Source organism: Myripristis murdjan, chromosome 12 (genome assembly GCF_902150065.1).
Source record: "Myripristis murdjan chromosome 12, fMyrMur1.1, whole genome shotgun sequence".
Lineage (NCBI taxonomy): Eukaryota > Metazoa > Chordata > Actinopteri > Holocentriformes > Holocentridae > Myripristis > Myripristis murdjan.
Window position 1 is genome coordinate 22,423,993 of NC_043991.1, and position 24,948 is coordinate 22,448,940.

Consider the following 24,948-nt stretch of genomic DNA (forward strand, 5'->3'; position numbering starts at 1 on the left):
AAGCACAGAGTGGGTTTTCCTGTTTTGATCAATAAAGTAGCATATCATCTTCATTATACTGGAATGAAGGCGATAATGAGACCCAGAGAGGACCTTCACAAATCTGACACCTTTACTGTCAATATTATGAGCTTAAATAAAGTGCAGTATATATTTCATTTTATCCCAAAATGTATTGTGTCTGCCAGCAGTAACCAGTGGTAATGGAGTAAGATAAAATCATTTCCTTTATACCTCCTCTGTCTCGTTTATGACGGTTAATTAGTGAATGTTAACTCTAATGGTCAATCAGCATTGCCATTGCTGATAAAGCAGCTAATGTTCTTTGAAATGCCTGAGTCATTAACTAGCACTAAATGCTATAATCTCCTAATTTAGAGGGAGATACTAGTGACAGCTGACACTGGGATAAATAAACGGAGGGGTTTTGAATAAGAAACAAAGTGGCCAGGGATGAAAAAATCATCATATTTCCTGTAGTTTCAGACAGTATTTTCTGAATATGTAGTATTCTTCAAAACCTCTGGACACATGCACACATACACACACACATACAAATACACAGAGAGAGAGAGACACACACACACATACACACACACACACACGGACTTCTGAATTATGTTATTTAGATTTGTTATGACTATTACACATTCTGAATAAATGTTGTAACATTATTACAAAAATTGAGACAGTTAAGGCATGTTTATTTATTCATTCATTCATTGGAACAACTAAATTCTGCATCTGATATCACTGGTTAATTAGTGTTTTTTTGTTTGTTTGTTTGTTTGTTTGTTTGTTTTTTTTGCTACATCCAGCCATGGCAAAGAGGAGACAACTTGCCCAAGCTTTTTCTGTAGTTATAAAATGAAGCTGTCCAGAGAGAGTTTGAAAAACAGCAGACTGACATCTGGCACCTTAATGTTGCTGTTCCTCCGCATGTTTGTGGTTGTTGCGATGGGAAACCAAATGCACCCCAGAGCAGTATTTCCTTTTCGTCAGGATTGGTGGTCTTAAAAAATGGCAATTCACCAACAGTTTTTCTGAAAAGTTGAACTTGTTTCTCAACATTAAAAAAAAAAAAATGCTGTGGGAAGCATTCTGTGGGCATTTTTTTAAGCAACTGCTTTCTAGACCTTCTTAACAGACATGTCTCATAAGATCTCATATATATACACATATATCTCAAATACATACTGACAAGGTGACAAAAAGCTCGAGTCGAGAGGCTTTTGCATTTTATTCACAAAATAGCTGCTGCTGTAGTTCAGTAGCATTGAGGCTACATCTGTAGTTCAGTTGCACTTGGCATCAGAGGAAGATCATGTTTTTCTATGGGAAAACTGATTAGTCGGGCTGGTCTTGGAATTAAAGCATATTAATGAGGCTGGGGCTCAGGCCAGTGTCAGGTTGGACCAGTGCAAGCTGTGGGTGTTTTGATTTCTGGGCAAACTGTAGTTTTCATTTTTAATGTATGGCTTCTATTTGTGACTACTATGAAGCCCTTTGAGACTGCAAGTGATTAAGCACTTAACAAATAAACTTGACTTGACCAAAATGCAGCTAATGTGACTTTACACACATTCAGCATCACTGAGTCCATGTTCGGTGTCATGGATCATGGTGCGATTTGCCGGGCAGAGGGGATGTATTTAGTGTTTCAGTTTGCTGAGCGCTGCATTTACAGCTGAATTAATCTGTGACTTGCAAAAATGACCTTGGCACATCTGCACAACTGGTGCTATCCACATGACTGAAAGTAATGCTGGGGGTTTAGTTCTGGCATGTTAAATTATTCAACCTTTTGTTTTGGTGTGTATGGTCTCATCCCTTATGTGTCTGGATGAGGAAAGGACAAGGCATGAAGTTTACACCACATCAGTGAGAGTGAACATATCACACTTTTTTTTCTTTCTTTCTTTCTTTTTTTTTTTTTTGTTTTGGGGCCGGGGGAGGGTGAGGGTTGGGGGGGCGGGGCAGGTGTGGTCTAGTTAGAGTTTTGTAATAGAATTATTTTATAAATGTTGCTGTCACAGCTGCAAGACATAGCCTAATATGCTACATAGTTTATATAGGCCCACTGTGGATCTGATTTATTTTCACAAATAAAATGTTTCATAAACATCCTCCCCTCTGACTTTTTTTTTTTTTTTTTTTGTTCACAAATTGCACTCTGGTCATGGTCAAGGCAGTCTTGCCTTTAGTGCTTGTCTTTTTATGAGCTCTTAATCAGTAGTCTGTAAAGAGTCACTCAGAATATTGGAAAACGTGCCACTGGCCCTGACCCTGGCATATAGACAGGAACACAATGATTTAGAAACCAGATCAATGGCCATATCCACTCATAAAGAAGACACTGACAGAGCAGACACTCTCTCTCCCTCTCTCTCTCCTCTTCTAGCATCATGCTCTTCCTGTGCCACTGGAGCAGTCATTGATTGTCTCTGTTCTACTTCGCCCATAAATCACACACAAACTATATAGAGGCCTTATTAAATGTGTCTCTGAATGGAGAACTATGTGTGCATGGAAAAGTGAGCCTCTGCCTGACTGGGACAACAGAAACTGCTGACAGTCCAAGTAAATAAAATCAATGCAAGAAATTCTTCTTCCCATCAATCTTTCCTGCCATCTGTATTATTCTCTGTCTCCAGTATTAATACCAAGCCAATAAAAGATGCTAGTGGGGAAAAAAAGTATATTTATGAATATTAAGGTGTATATTTGGTGATTTTTAGGGGACACTTCCAGGAAGGTAATATGCAAATATCTTAGTTATGAATGCAACCCAGGCTCCCTGAGGAACTTGAATAGATGAACACACCTGAAGTACAAGTCTTTATTGAAATCAATTGTATATGAGCCACTAAATGTATAGTGTGTGCAGCTACTTAAATATAGGGATGCACCGATCCGATATTGGTATCGGTATCGGTCCCGATATTAAAGAAAATTCTAGATCGGGTATCGGTGACAATGGGCCCGATCCATAGGGGCCGATCTATTCAGTCTAATTCTATGCTGTGCGCTGTGAGTAACATCACGCGCTAGCAACTCGCCATGCGGAGACTCGCGTTGTTTTCAAAATGGTAAAACGTCTAGCTGAAACACAGCTAACTTAATCAAGCACCTGCAGAAATTTCACCGCGACATGCGGTGTCAGTCAGGGTGTACAGCCCGGTATGGAATGTCTCGCGGACTTTCTCGCGGAGCGGTACCGGGTCGCGCTCTATAGCAGCGGTCCCCAACCCACCGGGGGTTGGAGCGCGCTGAGTTCGTTGAACTGAATAAACAAAAAGAAAGGCGGTATGAAGCAGCCAACTTGGAAGGAGATGAAGGAAAGAGGTGAAAATTTTCCACCTAATAGTGTGCAGGCAACAAAAATCACTGGGAGGATACTGAACTTCATTGTTATGGACGGATAACCGCTGTTGGTTGTTTGGGACAAGAGATTCTGGCTCCTAATTAACCACAGACTCACAGCCGAGAGAGAAGAAATGCTTGCTTTCCTAAGCAAGAAGCTGCCAGTGATGCTTGAGCCTGAGCTTGAGAAGCTTGAGAAATCTGCTGGAACAGTGCACTGACACTGAGTGCTATGTGTGTGAAAAAACTTGACAAGTTGGGACTACCTCTGATTATTATTATTATTATGATGATTATGATTATGATTATGATTATTATTATTATTTTATTTATTTATTTTTTTTTTACCAAGCTTAGTGATGCTATTTTTTTAATCAGCTGCTTTTGTAATGGATGTTTAATTCCTATTTGCACCAATCTATTGTCAAGAGCTGATTGCTATTTATTTTGAATGTCTACCAACCAAGCTAGTGAAGCTGTTTTTTTTCCTCAATTTCAGCTCCTTTATTATTTATTTTACATTGGGTGTTATATTCCTAATTGCACTGACTGAACCAGGAGAGGTTTTGTTATATTTTTTACATGTTTGACCAAGCTTGTAAAGTTATTGGTTTATTTTAGATTGCTGTACTGGTGCACAGTTATTAAATAAATAAGTAATTTGGTACTTTTATATCTGTTTATTTGTTTTAAAAAAAAAAATAAGAAAGAAATGTTTAAGTCAAAGTCTGATGTTGCCTTGCACAAAAGAATGATCCCAGTCTTTTCTACACATTGAGACATAACGTTTGTTAGGTAATTCAGTGTTGTTTTTCTGTATCGGTATTGGATCGGTATCGGCCGATACTAAACCTCAGATATCGGTATCGGTATCGGAAGCGAAAAAAGAGGATCGGTGCATCCCTACTTAAATACAGGTAAAATTACTAAGCCTCAAAGTAAAATTGTGCTGTCTTGTTTTCAGAACTAATTTGGATGAAATAGCTACTGTTTCCTTCTTCCTTCCCTTGGTGTGTAGCTTGAATACATTGGACTCTAACACTAAATAAATATTGAGAAAGTTATGCATAATGCACCAATACCACCACTCATAAGACCCACAGTACTCTAAAACTCCTAAGAAGAGAAAATGACCACATGCAGGATGGACGGAGAATTACAAATTCACCAGGGAAACAGACAAGACATTGTGTCCAACAAGTCCTCCAACCCAAAAGACAACACAGGTAATTTGCTTCAACCCTAAAATACAACACAGACGAATGTATAAACGATGCAATTAGCTTACTATTTGTGAAATTTGCCAAGTTATAAAGTAAGGTTATAAGGTAAATGTTTTACTTAGATAGATACAGTATATAGTTAAATTAGCCAATGTGATATACTGACTACTGTTGCATTGTACAACTGCTCTGTCATGGCTATACAGTGTTTAGCCTTTATCATTTTTTTTTATACAATCTATCGCAAACAACACAACAAAAATATATTTATCTGTACCTGTATTGTTACCTAGTTTGTGTTACTTTAAATTAATGATTTCTACAAAGCCACTTGCTAGCTATGAAAATAGCAAAAGTAGTTAGCAAATTATCCTTTACTTTTGTGCAGCACCGGTTCCATGTCCATACAATGAAAACACCCAGACACACACACACACACAACTGTCTGTGCAACAACCGCTGCTCTGTTTGTGCAAGAGACAGCGGCAAAGAGAGAGAGAGGTACTAATTAACTTTGCTGAAAGACAGAGGAGGTTCAATTTACAGAAAGACACAAGAAGTTTCAACTGAAGTTCTTAGACCACATTTGATTTAGCACTTGTCATCTGAGGATCCACGAACAACAGAGGAGAATTTTTACATTTAAAACTGAGAAGGATTTTGATGTAAAATGACTTTCTCTGTCAGAAAAACACAAGATTTGCATTTCAAAAACTATTTCTTCATAAAAGCTGTCAGGCTAGTGTTATATTCAGGTTAATATAGTATCTATTGTACAAAGTCTCTAGAGGATTTCTGATTGACAGATTGCTTTAGCTCCAATAATCAAATTTGAAACATATTTAAACCATTTCTAAACAATTCAACGTTCACAGATTACAAATGAAGAACGCATATATTTTCTTAAGAAACTTTTCTAGTTTTCTAGTGCCTTTAATGTATATCAATAATCAGGAGTGATGCTTGAGAAGGAATTTAATTATAACTTTTATTTGTTTAAGTAGATATCACTGCCTCTTCCAATATGCCCCTTCTCCTCTACCAACCATTTTAATTAATTTAAATAATTAACTTTAGGGGGGAAAAAAAACACTACAAACACCTATGCTAATGCAAGATCCTGACCTTTGCAAGCTATCACACATATCCTCCAGCTTTCTAGGACCCTGTCTGAGGTAATACCACATTGATCCATAAGAGGAAGCAAGGCCACTGGTGTGGAGTATTAACACAGGAAGAGGGTGCTGAAAAATGTATACCACTGCTGAAAAGGACTGTGTACTCGAAGCTGTGATTGCATCTCCTGGCTGTGTGCATTAGTCATGAGCTGTCAGAAATCTACCTGTATGTCCACCCCAGTTCAGCCAGTGTCTCCCCTACCCATGAACGCACGGCCGTGCTTTTTAGCGTTAGCAATCCTTTGTGTGTCAGTGCTCACTTAAGCGTATTTGCAGCAGCTCCATCAGAAAGGCACGAAAATGCACCATGTGGCAGTTTTTGCACTTTTTTATCTGCATAATCCTGTTTTCATATGGTGACTTTGTTGATAAATATAAATATATTTAATGTTATTTAAAAAAAAAAAAAAAAAAAAAAGTCAATTTTGTTAAAGGCACCCACACAGAAAATATTTTTGTCTTTTTCATTATCATTATTATTATTATTATTATTATTATTATTATTATTATTATTATTATTTTAAATAGGGGCCAGAGTAGTGTGTTGTGCTGCTATTTATCTGTCAACTACACTTGATGACACATTTCTTTTTAACAACATAACAAACTGTTAATAAATGTTAAGTCATGTTATAAGAGTAAGAGAACCCTTGTTATCAAATCTTAGCAGGTAAAATAAAATATATCAATGATATAATGTTCACTTTTATGAAATTATACGACATTATATTATGATCAAATAGGTTTTTCCTAAATGTTCACTAATTTATTTTGCACACTTCGCTATTGTGTCTTAAACTAATGGTGACAATATTAAATTTATGTAACTGATTATTGTCATCATTATTATTAGTAGTAGTAGTGGTAGTAGTAATATTTTAATGTAGAATTTTTAAAATGCGAAGCAAGTTTATCCTAGATTTTGAAGCCACAAAAAAAAAACTTTTCCATTACAATTTAAAGAAATTTTAAAAGACCAAAATGAAAAAAAATCTTGTACTAAAAAAAATAAATAAATAAATAAAAACACCCTGACCCCAATATAGAAGAACAAGAAAAACTCCAAAAAATGCTCAACTTTAACAAAAAACACCAATAAAAAAAAGAGGACAGAACAAGATAATGGAATTATGGAGGGACCTGTTCAGTCCAGCTGCTGCAGTGAGAGCATGGGTCCTTTGAGTCCTGCACTCCTTGGAAAATGTCAGAGACAATGACCCCATCAAGACTCAGAAGTGTCACAAAAATGGCAGTGAGTGCATTTGAAAGGAGTCCATCCAGGGCAGCCCCGGAGGCTATTTCTTCACAAGAGCCCATGAGCACAACTCCACCCCAGCAAGAAATGTGTTTGTTTATTTGTGTGTGTGTGTGTGTGTGTCACTCTATGAGTCTATGTATACCTGTGGGCAGCTCATCTTAACTCTCTCTCTCTCACACACACAGCACTTCAGCCACATCATCCTATTGTCTGTCCCTTTGGTGACACACACCGGCCAAAAACATGCACCCAGTAGATGGTCCCAGAAGTGCGGGTTCTTACCTGAATATCTTCTCTGGAGCCTGCTCTCCTGTAACAAGGTCATAGCCTTTCTCCAGGTTAGTGTAAGGCCAAGGCCTTGGTAAAGGACAAAGAAAAGGGAACATCAGTTCAAAGACTGTGATATGTGAAATATTCTCATTGGAATTAAACTAAGTATATCAAAAACCATTCAGAGCTAGGAGAAAGAAGAAAGAAAGGAGAGCTGTTTTCATATGAATAACATCACCCTCCTTTACATGATTGTGAATGGGGATTTGATTTGTGATTAGCGAGGATATACTACATCCAGCTGAAGGCAGGGATTTACATAACAGTAGGGGTCTGCCTTTTTATTGACCCAGCCATTGTCTCAGTCAGCTAATAAGCACAAAAGGTCAAACTCGGGAAGAGGGCTGACTTGACTTGTTCTCACTCCCTACCTCTTTCTCTCTTTCCACTATTTATCTCACCCTCTTGAGTTCTTATTCTTCTGTCTCTATCTCCCACTCTCGCCATCCTCCCGTGTTTTTGCTTCACCACATGTTATCCTTTCCCTTTCTCCTTGTTTTCTGGTCGTCTCTCTCATTCCACCATCTGTGTCCATTCTTTCAATTTAAGTGCGGTGACAGGGAGCAAACAGATAGGTGCAGATAGGACTTACCCTTCATTGCGACCCCAGTCACTGCGAACACAAAGGTGTTTATGCACCGGATCAGGGGAATAGCCCTCATGACAGCTGCATTCTCCTGCGGGAAAGACAATAAGGGGGGCAATCTGATGGATATATTCATTTATCCTCAACAGCTGAATGAATTACCCTGTGTGTAACCCATTCCAACCCTGCTCATCCATCAGTGTAGGAGGCTTGTCCAATAATCAGCTGGACTGCAACCTACTTTGGCAGCTGCTCCTAACCAGCCAACCTCCCCTTGGGTTCTCTCAACATACTTTGATAGTTTGACCACTGTTTGTATAATTCATGTTCTTCTGCACCGGGCCTGATGACAGTAATTGTCAGATTCAGTCCACCCTCCGTGGTTTTTGAAACATCCCATCATTTTTGCTGAATGTTGGTCTTTGGCTGTGACTGAATACTGCATACTCACAGCACCTTTAGTGTTATCTGCACAATTTCATAAAACGTATCACTGTTTTTCCCTAAAATACACAGCAACAAACGTTGGCGCTTTTTCCATAACCCGGGTCAAAATGAGCCATAACTTATTTATAATTTGAGTTTCGGTTTTGTTATGTTTCATGAATAATAAATGTGCTGTAGCAATCATACTTTGTAGCAGAGACCTAAAAAAAAAAAACCCTGCATACCCACATTTTTTTGTGCACATCAAGATTTATAGATCTACAGAATACCAATGCCTGTAGGCATGTCTGCAGCCTGTAACTCCACTTACAGACCTTAAACAATCATGTGGAGACCTGAAAATTGATGCAAATTTTCATCAGTTACAGTTCATTTGCACCCAGGTTATAGAAACCCAGGAGTTGTGCTACAAACTCAGTTCTTCCTCAAGACTGAAAATGATAAATGTTTCAAACTTTTAGGGTTACAAGGAATATTGATGTGTCCTTTTGGGAAAAAATTATTCAACAGTAACAACATTACAGGGTCATTTTGACCTGGGTTGTGCAGTTTAGGTATAAACATGCTTGTTCTCCAGAGCTCTAGACAAAATTATTTAACTAAACAGCCTTGTGACTCATGCAGTCAGTGTCTTTCCCCCAACTGTACAAATACAACACAAACAGCATTTGTTTGTGAACCATATTCTCAGTACATGTTGTCAAGGAACATGAATGTTGTCATCTCCACGCACACAGATGCAAGATCGTCACATGGTGCCTAGCAACTGATTTTTAACTCAATTATACAACCCCTGAAAAATTCCCATCATGTCCCCTCTGGTTCTCTGGTTTCATGCTGTTTCAGTTCAAGGCCAAATAACATGTGGATATGAGATACATGAGGCTTCTGGGATGGCACTGAGGCGTGCATTTTTTGATTTTAAAAAATAATAAAATAAATAGTATGTCTTTTCACAATCGATTTATTTGTCTGTTACTACTTTTTGCACATCTGAATTATTATAATTCATTTAACTAAAATTGCACTGACAAAATCCTGTGCATTTCTGTGCCTGCCAAATAAAATGAGTTTTATTTTGAATTATTTCAACTATCCTGAATATTCTAGTCGAACCTATGCACACAAATAATTTACATGATCCACTAAAGGAAATTTATACTACCATAAATAAAACAGGGTAACAGGGTAAACACTTGACAAAAATGTGCTGTGACATTACCAGTGGCAGTTGTGTTTTATTATTTTCCTTTGCAGACCCTGGGTTAAAAGGAAGCATTAAAATGTGAAGAGGTGGCGCAGTCTGATGCATTTTTTTTTTTTATTTGAAACCCTTGGGTATTTCAGTGCAGCCAGGATTAAAGCACTGGCATTTCGAAGTAGGACCCACTCATTTGATTTATGATCTGTCGAGAGATATGAGGGAGTAAATTCATATCACGCCTAAACAAATACCATATATATTATAGGTGGTATAGAAAAGCCCACACCCTTCTGTTTTTCCAAAAAGGCAGCATTATTTTGGCAATAATGTTGAGCTATTATATTTTCTGGTTTTGCACGTGACATGAAGGAGTAATGTTTCATTCTTAAATATCCTCTAGGAACTCTGCTTTTCCTGTTAAAAGACAATTAGGTTTGGGAAAGACTACAATCAGTTACAGAGCAATCAGAGTTTAGTGAAAGGAACTGCAGACAAAAACACACAAGCTTAAATTATGCAGCAAACAAAAACCTAATACATGCTCTCTTGATAATTATCAGGCAATGAGAATATGTGGTAAATAGATGTCACCAGCTGATATATAGTACATATAAAGGATATATGCATGGAAAGCACACATTTAATAAAAGTTATCACAGATTATTCTCTAAATTCACTGGTGCATGGCACACTAAATGGCCCCCCTTTGATTAATAATAAATCTGCCTGTGTGTGATGCATCTACGGCTGCTCCGTTTTGTCTACAAAGCATAGAAGCCCCATAAGCCCATCTGCCAGTCCATCAGGAAAAAATGAACAAAGAGTTTTCTTATTACTTTTGTAAATTAATTATTATTTGAGTTAGTTTGTTATATTAGTCTCCCTCTCGATGACTGTTTTATACTGAACGCCATTTTTTATAATGGATGGTGCTGGTTTTGTTTATGCCAAATTACATTACCCTATGTGAACTGAAAATTGGCATAAGCAGCTCTGAGAAGAAGAGGGAAAAAAAAAAAAAAAACACTGTGCCAAAAAGATAGAAATTAATTCCACCAGAAGTAATACATGCTTATGAAATAAAAGAATTTGAGAAGTAACTGTAAACAGTCTTTGTTCTCACTATAAAAACTGTTCATTCATTTGCATTCAGATTACTTTGCAGCCCTTGTGGAGTGTTTCAGAAATTACTCAAGCTTGCCAAACATTGACATGGGGGCAACAAACATTCAAACTCACGTCAATAACTAACTTATTAAGGTAATATTCAGAGCTTATTTGTCTTGATAATAATTATGCAATCAATTTACAATCATAATAACTGCACTTTGAGTTAGTAAAGGCAAGGTGCATTTGCACAGGGGTTCACTGGTTAGCACTGGTGCCTCAGAGCAAGAAGGCTGGAGCTTTGAATCTCAACCCTGGGGCAAGATACATTTGCACAAAAACATGCATACGCCAATTTCAACACTGAAACTGGTATTTATTAAAAAATAAAATAAAAAAAAAGAACATTCAGTGAGAACATGTGGACCTCCACACATATTTATGCCATGCATACACAGAGTTTTGGGTAGCACGCCATTGGTGATGTGACAAAAAAATAATGTGAACGAGGGAATTTATGCAACAGTCAGGGACAGCCCTACCTTTTGGGGGCCCTCGGCAAGATTTTGCTCTGGGCCTGGACCTGTCAGATTTCCCATAGGAAAATGTAATGCCTGATTCCACCAAGCACACGTGAAGTAGCAGTGCTGCTGGAACAAATGCCAACTGAACTACAAGTATACAGCACCTCTTTAGAGTATAAAAACACAGGCTGTCTGCAGGATGCTTGCTGCACCAAAGCCTGAGCACAAAACTGAGACAGATGGCTAAAACAGAAGCAGCCACTCCTCTAATTCACTAAAATTGTGAAAAGAGATTGTCTATATTTGACCCTATGTGCATTTACTGCGCTCACACCTTCTAAAATACCATGTATTAGGTTGAAAGTGTGAAAGTTGGATCTACATGAATTATTATGAAGGCTGCTTATTAAAACAAACAATTCAATTAAGTAATGACCATCCCTTATGACCACAACATGTTACATTCAGCTCTTCAACAGCAGCTAATGAGCAGGCTGCAACACTCAGAAATGATGGAAAAGAATCTCATAGGTGACCTTAAGCATGAATAACTGCACCATAACTCTCACTACAACCTACTGAAGTAGCAGCTGTATCTCATCATGACTTTTTTTTTTCAATTTATTTATTTATTTATTTTTATTGCAGTCACTGAGAGTCATTGAATTATCCATGCTTACAACATCACCTACAACAGCCTGTAACTGCAATGACACCATATTCCACTATAAACAGTAACAAGGCTAATTCATTACACTACTCCATTACTCTGGTAAGCAATGATTTAATGTAATCCCCAAATATGGTGCGCATCAATGCATAGGCTATTTGCATGATACAGACTTTATCTAAGTGTTGAACAGTGTTGGGTAAGTTATTGAAAAAAATCTAACTGAGACAAGTTACTCAAGTAATTGGATTACTATGTTCTTTTCTTTTGCATTACTTTCTAAGATCAGTCCTTATCAGAAGGAAAACAACACAACAAATCATGAGTAAACACACAGAGAGAAAGAGAAAAAGAGAGAGAGTGAGAAAGAGAGAGAGAGAGAGAGATAGAGAGAGAGAAACGTTACAGAGAACAGTAATGTAATTACAGTATGACATGACTGTACTATGCATCAGTGTTGAATTAAGAGGCCCATCAAAATTAGACTAAAAAGGTCTCTCCTGCAGAGCTACATCTCTGACATTTTATCCAAGACAACATCAAAGGTGCTTGGAATATAACCGCACAACTAAATTCAAGGTAACAAAAGTTAACTTCAGTATCTTCATCATCCATCACAGCCGCTGTTGACAGCAGTTAAAGTCTTTCTGGCACCACTTGGCAGTAAGCACTATATCCAGCTACAATGTTTAGAGGGGACAGCCAGTTATAATTCTCACTGGAGCCTTCCTGATGCCTGCACACCTGTTTCTATCGCAGAATGTGTATTGTGGAGTCTCTCCCGGGTGAACCTGGGTGTACCTGCACACGCACACATGCGATTGCTACCTATCCTGAGTGATGCTCTTGACTATGCAGTTAGAGCCCAAAACCTTCACTGAACAGTTACTGTGCCAAACCCTGTGGCAACAAAACAGCTCAAGACAAATAAATGATCACAAGTCAAAGAAGCACCCAAATGCATTTATAGCTACTTAATTATATAGACTAGTTTATTGTGTCAAAATAAATATAATTTCCACACTTCTTCATCAAATGCTCTGGGAAATTATCTTTATTTTCTTTATTATTATATTTATGGTGGATAACAAGTCAAAGCCTTTATACCTAGAGCTACTAATTATATAGCCCTAGTCTATGTTTCATGTGAATGTATTACCCTACAGAGGGGTCACAAGCTGTTTCCCAAATTTCAAAAATACCCTTCCCTTGATGTGTAAAAATAGTGGAATAGCAACAGTATAGATGCATGTGTGCTGTACATGTCTGCTATGGATAATCCAGAAGAAAAAAAAATGAATGCATAGATGAATGAATGGATGGATGGATAGATGGTGGATGGATGGAACAGCCGAGGGAGATGTTTCAAGCTATTTCTGGAGGAGTTGTTCCAGTAGCTCGTCACTCAGCTTAAAGTGATGCTATACAAGTTTGGCACAGCAGTTTATGTTGGCTGCAAGCAGTTCATCCTTGTCTCATTCCTCTGTCGCATCTCTGGTGTCACACAGGAGCCTTTGATGGTCTTTGGTCATACTGGATGACTTCCCCGAAGGGTCACTGTGGAAACGTGCACTATATCTCACATGAACAAATAAACTTTAAAATGTACTAGCAGACTCAGTGATTAAGGGCTGTAAGTAAACTTCCCACACTTGTGATATGTGGAGTGTGTCAATTCTGGGACACCAAAATTGACTATTGACTGAGAATATTTTGTAGGCCTGGTACTCTTTATCACCTGTGATGGGAAGTCCCATTTCATCAACAAAAGAAATAGAGCACATATATCCTATCAGCAGCTTATTTGCCAGACAAATAAGGTAACAACAATCGAAAAAACGTAGAATCAGCACACTGAAATAAAAATTGCTCCCAAAATTTAACGACAAATCAGATCAATGTAATAGTCCCATAAAGATCTTCACCAGGAGGATCCTAATGGGAGGAGTTGTCGAGTGGATAACAATGATTCAAGCAAGGTTTCAGACACATTACACAAAGAGTTGCACCATCCACTGTAAACAGCAATTTTACATCCGTACTAAAATCTCCCAGCATCAGTGCATAATTAGTGTAATTCTATTCCTATCTCCCTCTGTTGCTCTCTCTTTTGCCATTACTCTGTTCTAAATCAAGAGCCAAAAATGAAAAACAATCCAAGTGGCAATCACTAGAGACTGCTAACTAATCACCTCTCTCCTCTCTTCCTCCCCTATGGCCAACCTTATGTGATTAATGATACGTTTCATTACAACGCTTTTCCACTATCTCACTGAGGCCGCATGGGTGATTTTCACATTTCAAGGTTTATGGCATGGGCACAAGAGAGAGTTATTGTTGTCCTGTTGCAAATTCACTCTTGTTATACAATTTCCAGGGGGAGAAGCAATTCTGCCTCAAGACCCTGGGCAGATTCATCATCAATGTTTTCTCCTAGCAGCGTGTGTCTGTGAGTGTGCGTGTGTGTGTGTGTGTGTGCGTTTGTTCTGTCTATCACTGTGTGTGCATGCATACATATCTATATTGACTTAATATGTGGACGAAGGGACATCTGTCATCAACAGTTTCCATACCAATTCAGGTGGGAGGAACCCAGTAGATCTCAATTAGCAATTGTTCAATTTTTCTGGAATTCATTGCATCAACACTATTTACCTACTTTTAAGCCCATTTACAGGGATATTTTATTAGATTTAATAAGCTATTACATCATAAGGCTGTTATTACAATATCAGTTGCTACAAAACTGGCGCAGATCCCGAGCCCAATTATAGTCAATTGGATTCCAGGCAGCTATTAGGCAATGGGGGCAGTGGAATCATGCCATCCATCCATTGACCTCTGTGGTGCTATATCTTAATAGATGAGGGTAGCCGGCGAGTGAGGGAAACAAGGTGAAGGCAGGGAGAATTGTTCATCCAGCCTGAGTGAAACAATAGCAAGCCATCAGTGGTAATACTCAACCAGAGTGACATTGAGGCAGGAGAGCCACATGTGATACAGATGTTGCATGAGGTAACTTGGTGAAATGGAAGCTAGCTAGCATTCACTGAGAGCAATGTGTGTGTGTATGTGTGTGTGTGCGTGTGTGTGTGTGTGTGTGTGTGTGTGTGTGATTCAGTATCTGCAACTCCACCCTTCAGGTAGTGGGCATTGTTAGTTAATGTACTTGTAAGAGAGTCAATACATCTGCAAGAGTTTCTATCCCCATAAAATTTTATACCCATGCTGTTAATTCTTTTATGTTTAATGCTTACAAATGCTATTCAGACATACACAATTCCATGTATCCACTGAGGTCTTTTGGCATGCCTTTACTTGCACACAGGTTTATTCAAAACCTTGGCTTATTCATCCTTTCAGTTGTAAAGAGTACAAATTGGCCCTGGACTTTACTCCTTTTCATTTCACCCTGCTAATGCTTTTTATTTAAACAGTCTACCTTTAATTCAGCTCTGGCTTGGACAATGGCACACAAAGAATGGATGAGCAACATGCCCTTGAAATGGGATAATGGTGTATTAAAATATACTTTACAAAATATTAAATGAGTCTGTATTTCTTAAATAAAGAAACAAGCTTTCTATAAAAGAATACATTTCGTAATTGCTTTCTACTTTACTCAAAGCACTGACACTCTCTAGCTGCAATGCGCATTGCATCAATTTTGGGAAAACGTTTGTTAGGCAGTGGTATGATACTCTACGACAAGGATAGTTCCATCAGCTACATACTGCACAGAAGGCCTGTTGGTGGACAGCCACATCAAGGTCATTAAATTAGTTATATGTCTTGAATAAAATTATTTTGGCTTACCAACTTAACCCTTTAGGCGCCAGAGTTTTTTTCCCGCAGCTTCTCCCGCGTCTGCCACGACAACCGCGGTTGTTTTCATCCCCGCTACATTCACCCATATTTGCGGTGTTATGAGCCCCCCTGCCACCTCGACCACGTCCCCTGCTTGGCGTTCGCAGAATGCTTCCACCCCGGCCACGCTGAGGTGAAGCATCCGCTATACAGTGTGCTGATTGTGGACTATGGCGCGCAGACTCGCCGTCACTACTAACGTCAGTTTCTGCTTCACTGGACAACTGCATGTCTTCCTCCTCGGAATCGGAGTCAGCCAGTACCTGACGAAGTACTTCGTCGACGGTAAACCGACCTCTCGGCATCGTGAATAAATGAAAAAACACTCTTTCGCTCTGCTCTGCTCTCGCTACGCTCAGCACTACTACCACTGCTTGTCGCAATTTTGCGACTTTGGCGCTTAAAGGGTTAACAATCCAGTTTGGTCATCAATCATCAACAGATATATTGTCATCTGTCAGTTTGCCCTCATAAACACATTTGGATGTAACTATTTTAGCATTACTGGTAAATAATGATAATAAGTCTCACAATCACCTGATTCAGTTGTCACATACATTTCATTTTAGGTGCAGCAAATCCAGAATAGTGCAGTGGTACTGGGGCTGTTCTGCCAAGATTTTTTGTTAGAATATTTTCCTCTCCACACATGAGCACAAAAGTTTAAAAGAAAACATTTGCCATTCTTTTCTTTATGTGACTCCCTGCTGGAAATTTAATGGCCTAGTAAGCCAGCCATTTAACACCCTTTGGCATCTAAAGATTAAAAAAAATAACTTCTCCATATACTTAGAACTTGGTTTTATTTACAGGTTTTATAACCCAAAATGTGAGACCTCAGGGAAAAGGAATTTAGTCTATTAAAAATAATCTTACATCAGAAATGGTTGTAGTATAAAGATTTTAGTGACAAGCCCATGGAAAAGCCATACAGGTGGCAGGATACGTTAGTCACTTATACTGAAATTTTGCTCGCCTGTCTTACAAAGCAACTAAGTGAGCAATGACCCTCTCATTGAAATCAGGTGCGTACTGACTAGTTCCCTCTCCATTGAAAGCATGGCGCATTCAGACATTCCTGTTCCATTGGATCTTCCCTTCACACTGTTTTCCACCTGCTATGTTTCCCCCCGTCTCCGCCTCCGAAGCTCTTTCAGTACTCGCAGCCTCTCCCCCTGGAACAAGGCTGACTCTCATAGTGCTGTCAGCTGTTCCTGTGTTTAAACAATGCTGCTTCTGCCGGTGCACACATTCCCTCGAGCTGGTAGAAGAGTTCCAACAACAAACAAAAACAAGAACAACCTTCAACCACCAACTTGTATCCATTGTTGTATCCATCCACTTCCCAGGAAGGTTAAACAGTATTAAAGTATTAAAAACAATACAAACATAGTCACAAACAATAAAAGAATTAAAAACAAACATGAGACACTGGAGTAACTGCACTTCCTCTGATATAAAATCTTACAAACTTGGGCGTACCAATATGACTTTTTATATCATCGTTTTTTGTTGTTGTTGTTTTTTTTTTATATTGCAGATCAGTGATTAGGCCACATCTGCCCTCCAAATCTAAATCACATGGAATGAAATCAGTGGCACCTATGACATTTTGGAAGCCTGCAACATGTTGGAGTCTGTTCCTGTTTGTGTCTTTGCAGCAATGTCTAACCAACAAGCATGTTGTTTGATGTGTTTGCTCATTGCCATAAAGAATGGTGCCAGGCAGAAGTAAACAAAGGCCTAAAATAAACGCACAATATTCTTGGACAGCCTGTTTAACTGATTCAGTACCTTGTGTCCAGAACAGGAAACGTTTATATTACCTGGGGCAATACAGGAGGTTTGCCCAATGCACAATCTGTCATTCACAAAATGTCATACTTGAATGATAAAAGCACTGCCTGTCCTCAGAAGCTGGCACAGGGTTTCTGTTGATTTGGCAGATCAACCTATCCAAATTTCAGATCTAGGCATTATTACTATGCATCTTTTTTGATGATTCTTAAAAAGTTCAAGCAACTTGTCTATGAGCTGGGGTTGTGCATTAGTGTGGGAAGAATGTGAGAAAGGAGATATTATATGTGTAAAGCACATTCTTATTATTTAATGGCATATGATTTTTTAAAACATTCAATTTTTTTTTTAATGGCACCAGTTATTGGTATGAGTGGTGCCTGAGTAGAGGCAACCAAACCAAACCTTTCCAACAATCACTTCAGTTTCACACTGTGAAATTTCTCTTTTTAGTCTCGTGCTGTGACTTTGTCATTTTCCCACACAGAGTTTGGAGTGACAAGCTCTTTTATACAAACGTCAATGTGATGAAGACCATTGCATAAACCATTTATGGCTAATTGTGTTAGTTAACACAGTAGGAGAAAATTCTTGTTTATGCGCATACAATTTGAGGTACACTGAGAATTACAAAGGAAACTTTAGAAATCACCTTTATTAATGGTGCACATTAATGGTGCACAATGTATTCCCTTAGCTCAAACTGGGTCAGCAGGAAATGTTAACGTTTTTGAAATTAATTACAATTTCAAATGAAATTTTACAATTTAAAAACTGAGCAGTGGCACATCCTTCACATTTACCAATCTGTAATTGAGTTCCTGCATGGTGTGGCACACACTTTCATCTTCCATCATGAAGACAACCACAGATGATATATTCTAGGTTCAGAGTAGACTGCTTGTTAAAAAAAAAAAAAAAAAAAAAAGTTTCGGGGTGAAAACGTGTTTTTGGATGTAAATGAGGATGTTTCACACTCACGATGCTACTTTTGGATTACTTTGATTATTTTGTTTCTCACCTCCAATTTGAAAATGAGATGAAGCTGCAGACTTTCAACTGCAAGGTAGGCTGCTTTGAATGAACATTTTCTGTCGCCACAGAGATGATTGCAGCAACTGATGTACTCTTGCAACTGATCTGAAACTTGGACAAGTTGATCAGTAGAACATGTGATTTCAGAAACCCTTTGAATGAAGCTGAAGCAGGTAGCAGTGTGTGTGAAGGGCACACTGTAAAGGGTCATTGGACTATAAAAGAAATGCATGTTATGCTGCTTAATATAGTTCTGAATAAAAGAAATAACGCATATTTTAAAGAGCTATCACTTTTGAGGGTCTTTACATTTTACAATTTATATTCCTTGCTTGTCATATTCAAATTAGAATTGCAGTATGTTTTACTTTACCTTAATAATGACTTGACGAATGGCACGCTATGTGTTATAACTTTAAAATAATAACTTCATTTATATGGTACTTTTTAAACACTTAAAACAAGTTTCAGAGTTATAGTCAAACACAAAAAACATTCAACAGATAAAAGTAACAGATAAAACAAATAAAAGTGCCTGATAAAAGTAAATGCTTCAGGAATTGGCATACAATACAAATACGCCTTGAGTAATAATTTAAAGGAAGGTGGTGACTTAGCCGGTCTAAGCTCCTCAGGTAAGCTGTTTCAAAGAGTTGCAGTCCTAACATCAAAAGCTTGTCACCCCTGTTCTTCAGCCTTGACCGGGGCAAAGCTACCAGGGCCTTAACTGATGATCTCAAGCTACGGGACAGGGAGCAGAAGGGCTTAGGAGCTCAGGCAGATAGCTAGGTGTCATACCACGCAGCAACTAAAAAGTTAAAATCACTTCTAAAACAGATCTAGGAAGACACGTTAATATAGGTAAGATATGATTGTGCATTTGTGATTTAGTTCTCACACTCTGCACTAAGTCTGGAAGCCACGTTTCAGACAAGTGGAAGCCGTGCAATCATTTAAAGTCGGTCATTAAAAGTAATAAAAGAATATAGTTACATCTTAGTTTGCAGCTGGGATTCAAGAGTAAGATTCTGATAAAAAAAAAAAAAAAGTCAAATTTTCAGTCTATTAAACAACAAAAAGAAAATACAAATTCACTAAATTCACCAAATAAATAAATAAATAAATAAATAGTGTTAAAAATATATCAGTCTCCCAAAATTATACCTTTTTGATATATTGTGCAAATCAGTGAATCATTTCGGAGTTGTCCTGAACTCAGCCAGGGTCAGGGTCAGAAACATCACACACAGCTTATTTTTCCATTGTCATTCAGCCAGTCAGCATTATCATCAGCACACACCGTTCTCTCTATTTTTTTTTTTTGCCATGTGGACTGAGTTGGCAGAGGCAGGTAATACATTTATGTTTTAATATTTCTCTAAACTTTGGGAGATTGCTTGTTGAGAAAACAGAAACTAAATAATATTCTAAACAAATAAGTTTTGGATGCAAGTCCCTACAGGCTGAGGACTGAATACCACCTTTCCTTTTCTGTGTGTCCCTTTCTCTACTACTGTTCAAATTAAGAATAAAAGTATTAAATGCGAGTGGATTACCATATTCTTTTTGAAAATAGAAGGAAAAAATTAGCTCCTTTGTTGGAAGATCTTCATGAAAATTCACCATACATGCTTGTTCTTTAAACTATGACCTTCATTATGATGTACATACAATAAGTAGAATTACTGCCATTCTTGCTTTGTAAAATACAAATTATGGTTGGTTTAAAAAAGACTGAACTAATTATTTCAGAATTATGACCTGTAAAGGAAGAAAGGCAAATGGACATGGACAGGTTCCTCGCTGCAGCTTTCTGACGTTAACACCAGCAAATTAGTGCTTTTCAAACTATAGTGGGCATGTCGGCTCATGAATTAAAGGACTTTGGTGTTAAAAGGTGAACTGGTACTTCAAGAAAAAGTGTTTGAGTTCACGATCATTTAGTGCTATTTGATTTTTTAATGTTTTAAACTATGTCAGGCCTCTTTTGGCAAATGGAGGCATTCTCTTTTGACCTTTTTTGAAAAAGTGACTCTGTTAAGCCACAATAATAAACACATGTAGCGCTCTTGCCCCTTTAAAGCTAAGAGCAGTGCCCTGAGTTCAATGATACATTTATGAGTTTTATCACTGACTGCAATATCTAAACACTTTTTAAAAACCTCCAAGTGCAGTTCAATTACTCCTTCCCTGCTAAGAACATACCGACTCTACACAGAATCTACAGGGGGTCACCGATTTAGTTATTTTTTTAGAAAAAAAAAAAAAAAAAGACAAAAGACAAACACACAAACAAAAATTCACTGGTTCTCCATTAACTGCGAAAGTGTTTTAATACAGCTTTTCCTTCTTGCTTTTCAGTGTAATATTAGATAATCCTCACAGAATGAATGCACTTATAACAAAAACAGTTTTCTGGCTCTATAATCACTCTTGCTGTTTTAACTAAAATTTACTGTGACGTCAAACTGCCTCAGTGTTTCTTTAGCCCTGTGGTTAGAAATTCTCGGTCATATCAGTTGCAAATAAATCTCACCAAAATTACTTCCACTACTGATTTTTATGGTGGCATATCGCTGCCACGCAAGAAAAAGAAAAATGGATCAGTATCATGACATAACATGAAAAGTATATTTTTATAACAAGATATTTTCTCATATTAGCACATACAAAATTATCATTTTACAACAAGAAGCCTCTTGTTATAACAATATACTATTTATTTTGTTTTAACATTAAACATTTCACATTTAAATAGCATATATTGTTTTAACATGAAACTCTCAACTGTTGTAATGAAAAAAGAAGTCCTTGCATGTGCTGTCAAATCCCTGTGCATTCAGGTAAATGCATTTCCATAGCAAATTATTAATAAGTCACGGGGATCCAACCGCCTGAAACCAACTTATTTCATTTTAAAGTGAAACGTGTCATGTTATAATGAGGAGTTTCTTGGTAATTCTAGCAACAAAATAAGGCTGTATCTGATCTTTATTCTCTATAGCGTCCTCCCACTACTGTGCCCAGTAAATAATGACTGTATTAACTCACGTTTGTTCAGCCTGAAAATCCCAACATCCACATGGGTGATGAAACTCTGCTCTCCCGGTGTAATCGGGTGGTACGAGGCTCAAGGGCTCCAACAAGGCCGGAGGAACCGTTAGCATCCCCTGGTGGCTAATGTCGCTATCTGTACGGTGTAGCTTCCCCCTCAGCTAGCTGGAGGAACCACAAGCATCTCCTGGTAGCTGCTGGCACTATCCAACTAACTGTGCCACTTGGGTTCAGTAAGTCTAGAACATTCTACACGAACAGCTGCTAATATGGTGGGTTAGTCCATCGTGGCTAACGCTAACACCACACTCTCTCGGTGAACTGCAGCTAACGCTACACTGAACAGATACAAGTAGCATGTAGACGCAATGAAATGTCAAAACGTCCGGCTGACACACACTTTCTCTCAGAAAACTATCAGTTATCAAGCTGTGGTAGCTTGTACCTGCTGTTTAGTTCTCCAACTTGTTGTCTGCCTTTTTTTTTTTTCCTTTGGCTCTCTCTCTTTTCCCTCATTAGCTCACCTGGCCTCTCCGCACAGGCTCCACCCCCTTTGTCTCTGATACTTAATCAGCCAATCACATAACAGACTGAGGGCAATAGACAGGTACCATTGGTGAAAATCAAATATGGTAACAATACCTTGATACTGTTTCTTATGTGTCTTAGAGATTATACACTATATATGCTATATGCTTTAATAGCTCGGGGTTATTATATATTTATTTACCTACTTATCTTTTTCGAAATAGTTAAGGATTGCCACCTGGCTACACACATGATATGTTTGCCCATAGTTGAATAACACACTGATTACACCTGTGTAAAACCATGACAATTCTAAGCTCATTTTCTGCTGTTTTCCCATCTCGAGCTCTAAAGTTGCACTGCCAGTGGTTAATCCCATTTATGAAACTGCAACAAAAATGCTTGACAGAAAAATCGTTGGTTTCACATATTGTTTCCAAAAACTATTGATGTGTTGCGTATTATCACACTCAGGTAAATTATTCATTTTTAACTCAAAATAAATAAATAACTAAATAATACATTAAAAATAAATAAACCAATTTAAAAAATGCATGCATATCCACAAACATTTCAGATACGATACAGCCTCCCAGCTGCAGTCAAGCTACCCAAACAGACACTTCTACAAGGAATCTAAATAAAGTATATCTGTGTGTGTGTGTGTGTGTGTGTGTGTGTGTGTGTGTGTGTGTGTGTGTGTGTGTGTTCACATAACTCTTGCATACTACTTGTGCACCAGAAGATGCAGAAAGGAATGCATGGCTCTTTTGAACAACAACTCTGTTTTACTGCCTGATAGATGAGGTCCCCCTGAAGAGATACAACACCCTTGCTGGCATTAACAGGCCATGTTAATCTCGCTCGGGAAGGAGATAGAGGAAACATCAGAGAGGCAGAGCAAGAGATTAATAAGGCAGGAATGTTGAATGTTCCTTGGTCAGAATGAGTAAATGATTCCCCAACACTGAACTACAACCATAGCTGATCTCTTGATAAACACACAGACAAACAGACAGATGCAGTCTTACAAGCAAGTGCAAGCACCCAAGTGTATACAAACATTCAAAAACAAATACATACAAAGACGACTGTGTGTGCAGAGACGCTGCGAGTTTTGATCTGCTTTCGCTCATCCAACTAAAGTATTTGAGCAAATCTGGACGAGGCTGTGGTGTAGACTTAAACATTAAAAATCAACCCGACTCTTAGCTGGTTTTCTTCCTTGTAATCACAGCCATTGCTATTCTTGAAATATTAAAACATAAAACACATGGTTTCACGCTGCTTTTCAATGATGAAGAACGGAAACAGATCATTTGTTTGTTAAAGCTGTATTTCACAGAGAGTCTTTGTATAACCACCCATGAAGGCCTTTTGAAAGACAGCCATTCCAATTACAAATGGTAAAATATCTTATGTACTCTGGTAAGAACTGGATGAAACTGAGGGACACTCAACAGTTAATCATAAAATGAACTGAATCTAAATATGTTTACACATTCACACTCTGAACTAACCTCTGCAACTGGATGAACCCCCTCTGTCAATCCTCCTCTCCTAACTGGGAGGCACTGAGAAGTGAATTCTAATTATACCTTATGCTATAAATCACCCCAACCCGTCAGTGGGGGACACTGAACAACGATGGAACTGGAATAAATAAATAAATAAATAAATAAATAAATAAATACCATATATTGTTTTAATGCTCATGGCACAGTGTTTGTATCAACCTATTTCTAAAAAAAAAAAAAAAACTCTTTAATTTCATTTTTTTTACTGAATTTGCATATTTTGGTACAGTTTAATCAAAACAAGAAGGAAATTCCAAAGATCCCCAGAGAGGAATGTATTTTTAGCTACTGCGCTGTATTTTGTGAAGACCAGTTGTGTGGAGCGATGGGGAGACACGACGTCCCTGTTGTTCAGAACAGACTCAGAGGACAGGGAATCTTAATTCACCCTCCGCCAACCAGCTATCAGCAGCACAGGGCTGCAGTCCCGCTGGGACAAGAAACAGAGAAGAACCGGCCTCACCAGAGAGTAATCAAAATAATTACACTGTTCCTGGAGTAAACAAAAAGTGAAGTGTGCTAACAAGCACCTCTATTTCTCATCTCTTTTCGGCATCTGTGTGTGTATGTGTGTGTGTGTGAGAGAGAGAGAGAGAGGGAGAGAGAGAGAGAGAGAATTAGCTATACATTTAGGGACAAATTCCAGACTAAAAACCAATTAATTTCGGACAGCTTGTCTAATTTGGGACAAAAACTGTGTCATCAGTTGGGAAAAAAAGCAGATTTTTGGGTCAGTGGTTAAAGTTAGGGCTAGGTTATTGTTAGGGTTAGCTGTTAGGAATGATACACTCGATATCTCACACCTATCCCATCTCCAGTTTCAGTAGTACGGGTGGCTTGAAAGTTGACTTTTCGAGAGAAACGGTACTGGCCCATGTCCGTGACTTATCTGCCAAAACCGTGAAGAGCGACCCGCATTGACACCAGTTCCGAGTGAACGTGAAACCATGTGGTGGCCCCCGATTCCCGGGACTGGGTGGCAGGAGCTGTCAGACTTGGTCCAGTCCTATGAAGTCACCTTGTCCCCTTAGTCTTTACATGTTACAACAACTTAGGGCCCTTGATCCTGTCAGATCAGCTACATTTATTGTTGGTAGTTACTATGGGGTTGTTAGGGAGATAGGGCCAGTATTGAGGGTTGTTGTCCTAATAGGGAACAAAAAACATGTTCCCATTTAGGAAACAGCAGATTTTGGGGTG

At 38.3% G+C, this 24,948-nt stretch overlaps 1 protein-coding gene across 2 annotated transcripts in view; it reads right to left on the bottom strand.

Annotated features, from left to right (window-relative positions):
• Window positions 1–24,948, bottom strand: part of astn2 (astrotactin 2) — a 491,396-nt gene that overhangs the window by 228,592 nt on the left and 237,856 nt on the right. For both annotated transcript variants that reach the window (XM_030065131.1, XM_030065132.1), the window contains exons 8-9: window positions 7,945–8,029; window positions 7,305–7,379 (exon numbers count right to left, since the gene is read on the bottom strand). In XM_030065131.1, the coding sequence (XP_029920991.1) occupies window positions 7,305–7,379; window positions 7,945–8,029 (160 nt within the window). The remainder of the gene's footprint in view (window positions 1–7,304; window positions 7,380–7,944; window positions 8,030–24,948) is intronic.